The sequence below is a fragment of the Pseudophryne corroboree genome, chromosome 4, assembly GCF_028390025.1.
Source record: "Pseudophryne corroboree isolate aPseCor3 chromosome 4, aPseCor3.hap2, whole genome shotgun sequence".
NCBI classification, from domain to species: domain Eukaryota; kingdom Metazoa; phylum Chordata; class Amphibia; order Anura; family Myobatrachidae; genus Pseudophryne; species Pseudophryne corroboree.
The window spans coordinates 227,703,826-227,717,387 of record NC_086447.1 but is presented as its reverse complement, the minus strand read 5'-3'; the positions used below and the strand labels follow the sequence as shown (position 1 = coordinate 227,717,387).

The 13,562-nt window shown below is 47.4% G+C and overlaps 1 protein-coding gene across 1 annotated transcript in view; it reads right to left on the bottom strand.

The window, feature by feature from the left end:
* HLTF (helicase like transcription factor) overlaps positions 1-13,562 on the bottom strand; it is a 479,436-nt gene that overhangs the window by 90,860 nt on the left and 375,014 nt on the right. Inside the window, exon 15 of the mRNA XM_063915956.1 lies at positions 9,889-10,021. Within this exon, the coding sequence (XP_063772026.1) occupies positions 9,889-10,021 (133 nt within the window). The remainder of the gene's footprint in view (positions 1-9,888; positions 10,022-13,562) is intronic.

Below are 13,562 nucleotides of genomic sequence, written 5' to 3'. Positions count from 1 at the left end.
AAGATACAGCAGAGTCTGTGTTAAAAACCAAGGCACCTGTGTTTAAACATCCCACAACAGTTAAGACTGAGTTTCCAGGGTCAGATCAGCTGACTGAAATCATGGAAGAGGCTTGGGCTACACCCAATAAAAAAATATAGGATTCCCAAAAAATGGGATTCCAATTATCCTTTTCCAGCTGAGGATTGTTTAAAAAGGGAGGTGGCTCCTAAAGTAGATACACATGTGATTTGATTAGTGCGAAAATCTATTTTGCCTTTGCCGTCAACATCATTAAATGATGTCATGGATAAGAGAGTGGATGGTTTCCTAAAAAACATTTTCTCTGTCTGGAGCAGTAATAAGGCCAGTCAAGGCTTCAGCTTGGATGGCAAAGGCAGTGGCTGCCTGGGCTGATGCATTGGAAGGGGATTTTTCATTAGTTTCCAGAGAGCAAAAATCCCATATAGCTCATATTAAACAGGCTGCAGTATTCTTGGAAGAAGCAGCATTAGATATGGGTACTATTGCTTCTAGGGCATCAGCCTCAACAATAGATGCTCGCAGAGCAGTTTGGTTACGTATGTGGAAAGCCGATTCAGAATCCAAGAAGGTTTTAGAATCTTTGCCTTTTTCTGGAAATATTCTTTTTGGTAAAGAACTGACAGATATTCTGGAGTCACAAGTAGACTCCAAAAAGGTCAAGTTTCCTTTCACATATATCTCCAAACCTAAGGGTCCAGGCTTTTCGGTCTCAAGGAAAAGCAAAGGGGAAAAAGTGATCGCAAGCAGCCCCAATACAATAAGTTTGGCAAGTCAAAAAAGCATTGGGCTACCAGAGAGCCGGCTTCCAAACCAGAAGACAAGCCATCAGCCTGATGGTGCGGGCCTCCACCTGGGGGATCCCAAGGTAGGGGGCCGACTTCTTCAGTTTGCACAGATCTGGCAGCAGTCTACAACAGATGCCTGGGTGCAGGAAGCGGTATCTCTAGGTTTTGTTTTTCCCTTCAAGAAGCATCCTCCTGGAAGGTTCTTTTGCACCAGCCCGTCTCGGGTAGAGACGAAGGCCAGGGCTTTGCAAGACACAGTTAAGAAATTGCTTCAGTCCGGAGTGGTCATTCCAGTACTCCTTGCACAACGAGGACAGGTTTTTTACTCCAACCTGTTTTTGGTTCAGAAGCCAAATGGGTCATTTCGGCCCATTCTCAATCTCAAAATGCTAAACAAATACATTTGGGTACCGCGGTTTCACATGGAGACTTTACGCTCCATATAGTTTTGTCCATGGAACCAGGGGATTATATGGTATCCCTGGATATTCAGGGTGCTTACCTACATGTTCCTATAGCACTGTCCCATCAGTGTTATCTCAGGTTCGCTATCCTCCAACAGCATTTTCAGTTCCAGACTCTACCCTTTGGGTTAGCCACAGCCCCCATAGTATTTACCAAGATTATGGTGGTTATGGCAGCTTATCTCCGCAAGCAGGGGATAAGAATTTTCCCATACCTCGATGACCTTTTAATCCTGGCACAGACACAGGAATTGCTCCTGTGTCATCTCCAACAGACAATAACATGTCTGCAGAGGCACGGATGGGTCATAAATTGGGCAAAATCATCTCTGGTTCCGTCACAACGGATGACTAACTTGGGGGCTGTACTGGATTCAGGTCTGCAGAGAGTATTTTTACCTCGGAACAAGATATCCAAGGTACAGTCAAGGATTCAGGACTTGTTACATAGTCTAACGGTATCCATTCACGCAGAAATGCGAGTGATGGGTTTGAGGGTGTCAACATTCGACATGGTGGAGTATGCACAATTCCACTCAAGACTTCTGCAGCGTCTGATTTTTGCCAAATGGAATGGAGTACATCAGACAATAAAGAAACAGACTATGGTACTTTCGGTACAAGAAAAAGTAATTAGCCTGGAAGCTACAAACATCCCATCTAGACAAGGGGAGACCCTTTTGGATATCAGATTGGGAGATCCTGACAACAGATGCCAGTCTTCAGGGCTGGGGAACAGTGTCCAGAAAATAAGAATTTACTCACCGGTAATTCTATTTCTCGTAGTCCGTAGTGGATGCTGGGGACTCCGTAAGGACCATGGGGAATAGACGGCTCCGCAGGAGACTGGGCACACTAAAAGAAAGATTTGGTACTACCTGGTGTGCACTGGCTCCTCCCTCTATGCCCCTCCTCCAGACCTCAGTTAGGATACTGTGCCCGGAAGAGCTGACACAATAAGGAAGGATTTTTGAATCCCGGGTAAGACTCATACCAGCCACACCGTATAACTCGTGATATTTAACCCAGTTAACAGTATGAAATACAACTGAGCCTCTCAACAGATGGCTCAACAATAACCCTTTAGTTAGGCAATAACTATATACAAGTATTGCAGACAATCCGCACTTGGGATGGGCGCCCAGCATCCACTACGGACTACGAGAAATAGAATTACCGGTGAGTAAATTCTTATTTTCTCTGACGTCCTAGTGGATGCTGGGGACTCCGTAAGGACCATGGGGATTATACCAAAGCTCCCAAACGGGCGGGAGAGTGCGGATGACTCTGCAGCACCGAATGAGAGAACTCAAGGTCCTCCTCAGCCAGGGCATCAAATTTGTAGAATTTAGCAAACGTGTTTGCCCCTGACCAAGTAGCAGCTCGGCAAAGTTGTAAAGCCGAGACCCCTCGGGCAGCCGCCCAAGATGAGCCCACCTTCCTCGTGGAATGGGCTTTTACTGATTTAGGATGCGGCAATCCAGCTGCAGAATGCGCCAGCTGAATTGTGCTACAAATCCAGCGAGCAATAGTCTGCTTAGAAGCAGGAGCACCTATTTTGTTGGGTGCATACAGGATAAAAAGCGAGTCAGTTTTCCTGACTCCAGCCGTCCTGGAAACATACATTTTCAAGGCCCTGACTACGTCCAGTAACTTGGAATCCTCCAAGTCCTTAGTAGCCGCAGGCACCACAATAGGTTGGTTCAAGTGAAAAGCTGATACCACCTTAGGGAGAAATTGGGGACGAGTCCTCAATTCTGCCCTATCCATATGGAAAATCAGATAAGGGCTTTTACATGACAAAGCCGCCAATTCTGACACACGCCTGGCCGAAGCCAATAACATGACCACTTTCCACGTGAGATATTTGAGATCCACGGTTTTAAGTGGTTCAAACCAATGTGATTTTAGGAAACTCAACACCACATTGAGATCCCAAGGTGCCACAGGAGGCACAAAAAACAAACAAAAAAGTCTGAACTTCAGGTCTTTAGGATCCGGAATTCAACCGCCATGCCGTCAAACGCAGCCGCGGTAAGTCTTGGAACAGACAGGGCCCCTGCTGTAGCAGATCCTGTCTGAGCGGTAGAGGCCATGGGTCCTCTGATAACATTTCTTGAAGTTCCGGGTACCAAGCTCTTCTTGGCCAATCCGGAACCACGAGTATCGTTCTTACTCCTCGCCTTCTTATTATTCTCAGTACCTTTGGTATGAGAGGCAGAGGAGGGAATACATAAACCGACTGGTACACCCACGGTGTCACTAGAGCGTCCACAGCTATTGCCTGAGGGTCCCTTGACCTGGCGCAATATCTAGTTTTTTGTTTAGGCGGGACGCCATCATGTCCACCTGTGGCCTTTCCCAACGGTTTACCAACAGTTGGAAGACTTCTGGATGAAGTCCCCACTCTCCCGGGTGTCGGTCGTGTCTGCTGAGGAAGTCTGCTTCCCAGTTGTCCACTCCCGGAATGAACACTGCTGACAGTGCTAAGACGTGATTTTCCGCCCATCGGAGAATCCTTGTGGCTTCTGCCATCGCCATCCTGCTTCTTGTGCCGCCCTGTTGGTTTACATGGGCGACTGCCGTGATGTTGTCTGATTGGATCAGTACCGGCTGGTTTTGAAGCAGAGGCCTTGCCAGACTTAGGGCATTGTAAATGGCCCTCAGTTCCAGAATATTTATGTGTAGGGACGACTCCTGACTTGACCAAAGTCCTTGGAAATTTCTTCCCTGTGTGACTGCCCCCCAGCCTCGAAGGCTGGCATCCGTGGTTACCAGGACCCAGTCCTGTATGCCGAATCTGCGGCCCTCTTGAAGATGAGCACTCTGCAGCCACCACAGTAGAGATAACCCTGTCTCCAAGGACCAGGGTATCAGCCGATGCATCTGAAGATGCGATCCCGACCACTTGTCCAAGAGGTCCCACTAAAAGGTTCTTGTATGGAACCTGCCGAATGGAATTTTGCTTCGTAAGAAGCTACCATTTTTCCCAGGACTCGTGTGCAGTGATGCACCGATACCTGTTTTGGTTTCAGGAGGTCTCTGACTAGAGATGACAGCTCTTTGGCTTTTTCCTGCGGGAGAAACACTTTTTTCTGTTCTGTGTCCAGAACCATCCCCAGGAACAGTAGGCGTGTGGTAGGAACCAGCTGTGACTTTGGAATATAGAATCCATCCGTGCTGTTGTAGCACTTCCCGAGACAGTGCTACTCCGACCAACAACTGCTCCTTGGACCTCGCCTTTATAAGGAGATCGTCCAAGTACGGGATAATTAAAACTCCCTTTTTTCGAAAGAGCATCATCATTTCTGCCATTACCTTGGTAAAGACCCTCGGTGCCGTGGACAGTCCAAACGGCAGTGTTTGGAATTGGTAATGGCAATCCTGTACCACAAATCTGAGGTACTCCTGGTGAGGATGGTAAATGGGGACATGTAGGTAAGCATCCTTGATGTCCAGGGATACCATGTAATCCCCCTCCTCCAGGCTTGCAATAACCGCCCTGAGCGATTCCATCTTGAACTTGAATTTTTTAATGTATGTGTTCAAGGATTTCAAATTTAAAACGGGTCTCACCGAACCGTCCGGTTTCGGTACCACAAACAGTGTGGATTAGTAACCCCGTCCTTGTTGAAGTAGGGGCACCTTGACTATCACCTGCTGGGAATACAGCTTGTGAATTGCCTCTAGCACAGCCTCCCTGCCTGGGGGAGTTGTCGGCAAGGCAGATTTGAGGAAACGGCGGGGGGGAGACGCCTCGAATTCCAGCTTGTACCCCTGAGATACTACTTGAAGGATCCAGGGATCCACCTGTGAGCGAGCCCACTGATCGCTGAAATTTTTGAGGCGGCCCCCCGCCGTACCTGGCTACGCCTGTGGAGCCCCCGCGTCATGCAGTGGACTCAGAGGAAGCGGGGGAAGAATTTTGATTCTGGGAACTGGCTGACTGGTGCAGCTTTTTCCCTCTTCCCTCGTCTCTGTGCAGAAAGGAAGCGCCTTTGACCCGCTTGCTTTTCTGAAGCCGAAAGGACTGTACCTGATAATACAGTGCTTTTCTTAGGCTGTGAGGAAACCTGAGGTAAAAAAAAATTTCTTCCCAGCTGTTGCTGTGGATACGAGGTCCCAGAGACCATCCCCAAACAATTCCTCACCCTTATAAGGCTCTATGTGCCTTTTAAAGTCAGCATCACCTGTCCAGTGTCGGGTCTCTAATACCCTCCTGACAGAATGGACATTGCATTAATTCTGGATGCCAGCCGGCAAAATATCCCTCTGTGCATCCCTCATATATAAGACGACGTCTTATGTTCGCAAAATAGTATCCCTGTTTGACAGGGTTACAGACCACGCTGCAGCAGCACTATCTGCAGGTCTCAGTCTAGTACCTGAGTGTGTAAATACAGACTTCAGGCTAGCCTCCTGCTATTTATCAGCAGGTACCTTCAAAGTGGCCGTATCCTAAGACGGCAGTGCCACCTTTTTTGACAAACGTGTGAGCGCCTTTTCACACTTCATTCACTCATTTGATGGAGGAACAAAATACTGCCTGCTTTTTCTCCCCACACATAAAACCCCTTTTTTTTTTTTTTTTTAGTGGTACTTGGGTTAATGTCAGAAATGTGTAACACATTTTTTTATTGCCGGGATCATGTAACGGATGTTCCTAGTGGATTGTGTATATGTCTCAACCTCGTCGACACTGGAGTCAGACTCCGTGTCGACATCTGTGTCTGCCATCTGAGGGAGCGGGCGTTTTTGAGCCTCTGATGGCCTTTGAGACGCCTGGGCAGGCGCGGGCTGAGAAGCCGGCTGTCCCATAGCTGTTACGTCATCCAGCCTTTTATGTAAGGAGTTGACACTGTCGGTTAATACCTTCCACCTATCCATCCACTCTGGTGTCGGCCCACAGGGGGCGACCTCCCATTTATCGGCATCTGCTCCGCCTCCACATAAGCCTCCTCATCAAACATGTCAACACAGCCGTACCGACATACCGCACACACACAGGGAATGCTCTGACTGAGGACAGGACCCCACACAGCCCTTTGGGGAGACAGAGAGAGAGTATGCCAGCACACACCAGAGCGCTATATAATGTAGGGATAAACACTATCACTGAGTGAATTTTCCCCAATAGCTGCTTGTATAAACAATATTGCGCCTAAATTTAGTGCCCCCCCTCTCTTTTTAACCCTTTGAGCCTGAAAACTACAGGGGAGAGCCTGGGGAGCTGTCTTCCAGCTACACTGTGAAGAGAAAATGGCGCCAGTGTGCCGAGGGAGATTGCTCCGCCCCTTTTTCGCGGACTTTTCTCCCGCTTTTTTATGGATTCTGGCAGGGGTAATTATCACATATATAGCCTCTGGGGCTATATATTGTGATTATTTTGCCAGCCAAGGTGTTTTTATTGCTGCTCAGGGCGCCCCCCCCAGCGCCCTGCACCCTCAGTGACCGGAGTGTGAAGTGTGTATGAGGAGCAATGGCGCACAGCTGCAGTGCTGTGCGCTACCTTGGTGAAGACTGAAGTCTTCTGCCGCCGATTTTCCGGACCATCTTCATGCTTCTGGCTCTGTAAGGGGGACGGCGGCGCGGCTCCGGGAACGAACACCAAGGACGGGTCCTGCTGTCGATCCCTCTGGAGCTAATGGTGTCCAGTAGCCTAAGAAGCCCAAGCTAGCTGCAAGCAGGTAGGTTCGCTTCTTCTCCCCTTAGTCCCTCGTTGCAGTGAGCCTGTTGCCAGCGGGTCTCACTGTAAAATAAAAAACCTAACATATACTTTCTTTCTAGGAGCTCAGGAGAGCCCCTAGTGTGCATCCAGCTCGGCCGGGCACAGAAATCTAACTGAGGTCTGGAGGAGGGGCATAGAGGGAGGAGCCAGTGCACACCAGGTAGTACCAAATCTTTCTTTTAGTGTGCCCAGTCTCCTGCGGAGCCGTCTATTCCCCATGGTCCTTACGGAGTCCCCAGCATCCACTAGGACGTCAGAGAAAATTGTGGTTCCAGGGACAATGGACCAAAGAAGAAAGTTGCCTGCCAATAAATCTGTTGGAACTTCGAGCCATATACATGGCACTGATTCAGGCAAAGGACATTCTTCAAGGAAAACCAGTCCAGATTCGCTCGGACAATGCAACGGCAGTAGCGTACCTCAACCATCAGGGAGGAACTCGCAGCCAAAAAGCAATGAAGGAGGTAAGTCACATACTAAAGTGGGCAAAAACTCCATCATCCAGCCTTGTCTGCAGTGTTCGTTCCGGGAATCCTAAACTGGGAAGCAGATTCTCTCAGTCGACACACCATTCAAGCAAGCGAATGGGCTCTACACCCGGAGGTCTTTCAGACTCTAGTAGACAAATGGGTGTTGCCAGAGATAGATCTCATGGCGTCCTGTCTCAACAACAAAGTGCCCGCATACGGGTCAAGAACAAAGGATGCCGGAGCAATCTTGGCGGACGCCTTGTCTGTGAGATGGGACTTTCATCTGGCTTATCTGTTTCCTCCGATCACCCTATTACCCAGGGTGGTGAGGAAAATAAAGCAAGCAAAGGGTGCCATGATTCTAATAGCTCTGGCTTCGCCCAGAAGACATTGGTACACGGATCTGCAGAGAATGTTGATAGATGCTCCATTTCTGCTCCCTTAACGTCCAGACCTACTGACGCAGCGTCCTTGTTATAACAGACATCTGGATCTGCTGTCTTTGACAGCATGGCTCTTGAAATCTCAATCCTGAAGTCAAGAGGATTCTCACAACAGGTAATTCAAACAATGCTCAGAGCAAGGAAACCATCCTCAGCTCGTATTTATCACCGAATATGGCAAGCCTATATTCATTGGTGCAGTGAAAGAAATGTGGACCCGAAATCTTTCAGAGTTTCCAGGGTCTTAGCATTCCTTCAGGCAGGAATGGATAAAGGTTTGAAGATGGCTTCCTTGAGAGTGCAAGTATCAGCATTGACTGTATGGTTCCAAAAGAAAATTGCTAACTTACAGGATGTGCGTACTTTTTTCCAGGGAATGCTGCGCATTCAACCTCCTTTTGTTGCGCCTACAGTACCGAGGGACTTATGTTTAGTCCTGAAAGCTCTTCAAGTTGCCCCATTTGAACCACTTAATAAAGTGGATCTAAAGTGGTTGACAGCTAAAGTGCTCTTTCTACTGACTATGGCATCAGCTAGAAGAGTATCAGATTTAGGGGCGCTGTCATGTCGTTCCCCATTTCAGATTTTTTATCTAGATAAAGCAGTTCTCAGAACTAGGTCTGGGTATCTTCCTAAGGTGGTGTCTAAATTCCACCTTAATGGAAAAATTGTAGTCCCGGCTTTTCAGTTATCGGGACATTCTGCGGGAGATGCATCGTTGGACGTGGTCTGTGCATTAAGGATCTACGTGGATCGTACCAGGGCCATCAGAAAGATAGATTCTCTCCTCATTCTCTACGGCTTTCACAAGAGAGGATGGCCTGCTACTAAACAGACGCTGACAAGATGGCTTCGAATGACGATTTCAGAAGCATATTCGCAAGCTGATCTCCCTGTTCCGGCTAATGTTTCTGCTCACTCTACTCGTAAGGTAGGTCCTTCATGGGCAGCACAACATGGTGCTTCAGCAGAACAGATATGTAAGTCAGCCACATGGTCTTCCATTAACACATTCATTAGACATTATGCCTTGGATACTTTTGCCTCCCATGACGCTGAATTCGGGCGTAAGGTTCTCCTGTCTAATCAGGAGCGTCCCCACAACTAAATTGCTTTGGGAAATCCCATTGTTGTCCTCTGGACCCTGCCGGAGAAATATACGTTATGGTAAGAACTTACCGTTGATAACAGTATTTCTTCTAAGTCCACAGGTTCCACAGGGATCCCACCCTGACGCACCCGATTTGAGGATCCTTCTTCTCACTAACCTCTTCCTTCTTGTATGGAAGGGTGTGCATGTGTGTTCTTATCGCCTGATTAGGGTTCTACATGATGCTCCTGCCTTGTGCTTTGGAATACAACGGATTTGCCTGAGCCAATGGGCGGGGATATATGGACGGACCCGTTGCATCCTGGGAGGCCAGAAAGCTTTGATCGTTTGGTGCCAATCCGCTGTCGCTCCATCATATCCCACTGTTATCCTGTGGAACCTGTGGACTTAGGAGAAATACTGTTATCAACGGTAAGTTCTTACCATAACGTATATTTCATCCTGTTATGTAACCATGGTCAAATATATACAGGTATCTAGTCTGAATATTTGTGAACTGAACCTAAGGTGCGTTTTCTAATTGGTGACTGCCTTAGATTCTGGCTGCAGGATTCAAAATAGAAATACTACTAAATGAGTTTTTTGCATTTAATTGCTATTGCCCTATAAAAAATTTTAATAGAGAACCCCTGACAAGCAGCTACTTTGGTAAGAAATTAACAAACCAAAATAGGGCAAGGCGGCATATTCATTATCACTAATATGCCTGTCAAACACGTGGAAACACTAGTTTTGCCTGTTTTAAGTGATGGGTCCATTCACTATTATGGGCCGCCTTGTATTCAGCAATTTCCGGAGTTTGCCTTCGGGAACCAACACTATCTTCAGATGGTAATTTTGGATAACCAAATTTTTTTTTTTACCCGTCAGCACCCATCTTCTTTCTGCATCAAGGCTATGAACAGCTTTTGTCTGTTGTGCATTCGGATTTCGGATAGTATGCCCTTCATCCAACACCACTCTAAGCCATTTTATTCTGTGCATCGGACTCTCACTCTGAAAACAATTAGCAATACCCGTTAAGCAGCAATGTATGACTTCACACTTACATTCAATTATACTAAAATTCAAATCAGTGATAAAAATAAGATTTTAAACCTACCGGTAAATCTTTTTCTCCTAGTCCGTAGAGGATGCTGGGGACTCCGTAAGGACGGGCTCCGCAGGAGACATGAGCACTATAAAGAACTTTAGATGGGTGTGCACTGGTTCCTCCCTTTATGCCCCTCCTCCAGACCTCAGTTAGAGAAACTGTGCCCAGAGGAGACGGACAGTACGAGGAAAGGATTTTTGTTAATCTAAGGGCAAGATTCATACCAGCCCACACCATATAACCTGGAATATACGCAACCAGTTAACAGTATGAACATAACAGTGTCAGCCAACAACTGATCTTAACTGTAACATAACCCTTATGTAAGCAACAACTATATACAAGTCCTGCAGAAATATGTCCGCACTGGGACGGGCGCCCAGCATCCTCTACGGACTAGGAGAAAAAGATTTACCGGTAGGTTTAAAATCTTATTTTCTCTTACGTCCTAGAGGATGCTGGGGACTCCGTAAGGACCATGTGGATTATACCAAAGCTCCCAACCGGGCGGGAGAGTGCTGATGACTCTGCAGCACCGATTGAGCAAACATGAGGTCCTCATCAGCCAGGGTATCAAACTTGTAGAATTTTGCAAAAGTGTTTGTACCCGACCAAGTAGCCGCTCGGCAAAGCTGTAAAGTAGAGACGCCACGGGCAGCCGCCCAAGAAGAGCCCACCTTCCTAGTGGAATGGGCCTTTACCGAACTTGGTAACGGCAATCCAGCCGTAGAATGAGCCCGCTGAATCGTGTTACAGATCCAGCGAGCAATAGTCTGCTTAGAAGCAGGAGCGCCAACCTTGTTGGCTGCATACAGGACAAACAGTGCCTCTGTTTTTCTAATCCGAGCCGTCCTGGCTACGTAAATTTTTAAGGCCCTGACTACATCTAGGGACGTGGAATCCTCCAAGTCTCCCGTGGCCACAGGCACCACAATAGGTTGGTTCATATGAAACGATGACACCACCTTAGGCAAAAATTGAGGACGAGTCCTCAACTCAGCTCTATCCACATGGAAAATGAGATAGGGGCTCCTATGAGACAAAGCCGCCAATTCGGACACCCGCCTCGCAGATACCAAGGCCAACAACATGACCACCTTCCAAGTGAGAAATTTTAAATCAACTGTTTGAAGAGGCTCAAACCAGTGAGATTTTAGGAACTGTAACATCCTGTTAAGGTCCCATGGTGCCACTGGGGGCACAAAAGGAGGCTGGATGTGTAGCACTCCCTTTACAAAAGTCTGGACTTCTGGGAGAGAAGCCAATTCCTTCTGGAAGAATATAGATAGGGCCGAAATCTGTACCTTAATGGAGCCTAACTTTAGGCCCATATCCACTCCTGTCTGTAGAAAGTGGAGATAACGGCCCAAGTGGAAATCTTCCATAGGAGCATCCTTAGCTTCACACCAAGATACATACTTCCTCCAGATACGGTGATAATGTTTCGCCGTCACCTCCTTCCCAGCCTTTATCAGAGTAGGGATGACCTCCTCCGGAATACCTTTCCCAGCTAGGATTCGGTGTTCAACCGCCATGCCGTCAAACGTAACCGCGGTAAGTCTTGGAACACGCAGGGCCCCTGTTGCAACAGGTCCTCTCTGAGAGGAAGAGGCCACGGATCGTCTGTGAGCATTTCCTGAAGATCCGAATACCAGGCCCTCCGAGGCCAATCTGGAACAATGAGGATTGTCTGCACTCTTGTTCGTCTTATGATTCTCAATATTTTTGAGATGAGCGGAAGAGGAGGGAACACACAGACTGACTAAAACACCACGGTGTCACCAGGGCGTCCACCGCTACTGCCTGAGGGTCCCTTGACCTGGCACAATACCTCCGAAGCTTCTTGTTGAGGCGTGACGCCATCATGTCTATTTGAGGAAGTCCCCAAAGACTTGTTATCTCTGCAAAAACTTCTTGATGAAGACCCCACTCTCCTGGATGGAGATCGTGTCTGCTGAGGAAGTCTGCTTCCCAGTGGTCCACTCCCGGAATGAATACCGCTGACAGAGCGCTTACGTGATTTTCTGCCCAGCGCAGAATACTGGTGGCTTCCGCCATTGCCACTCTGCTCCTTGTCCCGCCTTGGCGGTTTACATGAGCCACAGCTGTGACGTTCAAAAGAGAAAAAATTGGCTGCGCTTGTAATGTCGTAGAGAGACTTAGTTGAATGGAGAGCTGACAAACGTAATAATAATAAATAAATAAAGAAATTTTATTAAAATATTAGTATACCAATGAAATTATAAATATCATTGTATATTGTATAAATTACAATATTTTTAAAAGATAATGCATATGAATATGCTCTGAGCTGACCCTATATATTAAACAGCAAGTAACAATGATCACACAATGGATTGATTGTAAATACTGATGTTAAAAATAACATGACATATGTGACATTCATATAGTTACTCACTAAAGTTGTATCATTCACAAGAATAATGAGACTGCACACTATCCAAAAGTACAGAGGCAGCATGCACTTTTGGATTCAGAAAAGTCCCGGCAACAGGTGTTTTAATTGAGGAAGATGATGTAATTACCTCTCCTGGGTTGTTAGTGCCGGGCGTCCCCGGTATCAGCAGTGACGTTGTCTGAATGAATCAGAACCGGTAGGTCGCGAAGAAGATTCTCCGCTTGTCGTAGGCCGTTGTATATGGCCCTTAATTCCAGTATGTTGATGTGTAGACAAGCCCCCTGGCTTGACCATAGTCCCTGAAAATTCCTTCCTTGTGTGACTGCTCCCCATCCTCGGAGGCTCGCGTCCTTGGTCACCAAAACCCAGTCTTGAATGCCGAACCTGCGACCCTCTAGAAGGTGAGCACTCTGCAGCCACCACAGGAGAGACACTGAAAAGTCCTCGCATGAAACCTGCCGAAGGGGATGGCCTCGTAGGACGCCACCATTTTCCCCAGTACTCGAGTACATTGATGGACCGACACTCTTTTTGGCTTTAGCAGGTCTCTGACCATGTTCTGGAGTTCGTGGGCTTTTTCCATTGGGAGAAAAATCCTCTTCTGTTTCGTGTCCAGAATCATGCCTAAGAAAGATAGTCGAGTCATTGGAATCAACTGTGACTTTGGTAGATTTAGAATCCAACCATGCTGCTGCAGCACTCTCAGGGAGAGCGACACGCTTTTCTGCAACTGTTCCTTTGATCTCGCTTTTATCAGGAGATCGTCCAAGTACGGGATAATTGTGACTCCTTGTCTGCGCAGGAGCACCATCATTTCCGCCATTACCTTAGTGAAAACACTCGGGGCCGTGGAAAGCCCAAACGGCAACGTCTGAAACTGGTAATGACAGTCCTGTACCGCGAATCTCAGGTATGCCTGATGAGGAGGATATATGGGGACGTGAAAGTATGCATCCTTTATGTCTAGTGACACCATAAAAATCCCCCCCTTCCAGGCTGGAGATAACTACTCTGAGCGATTCCAT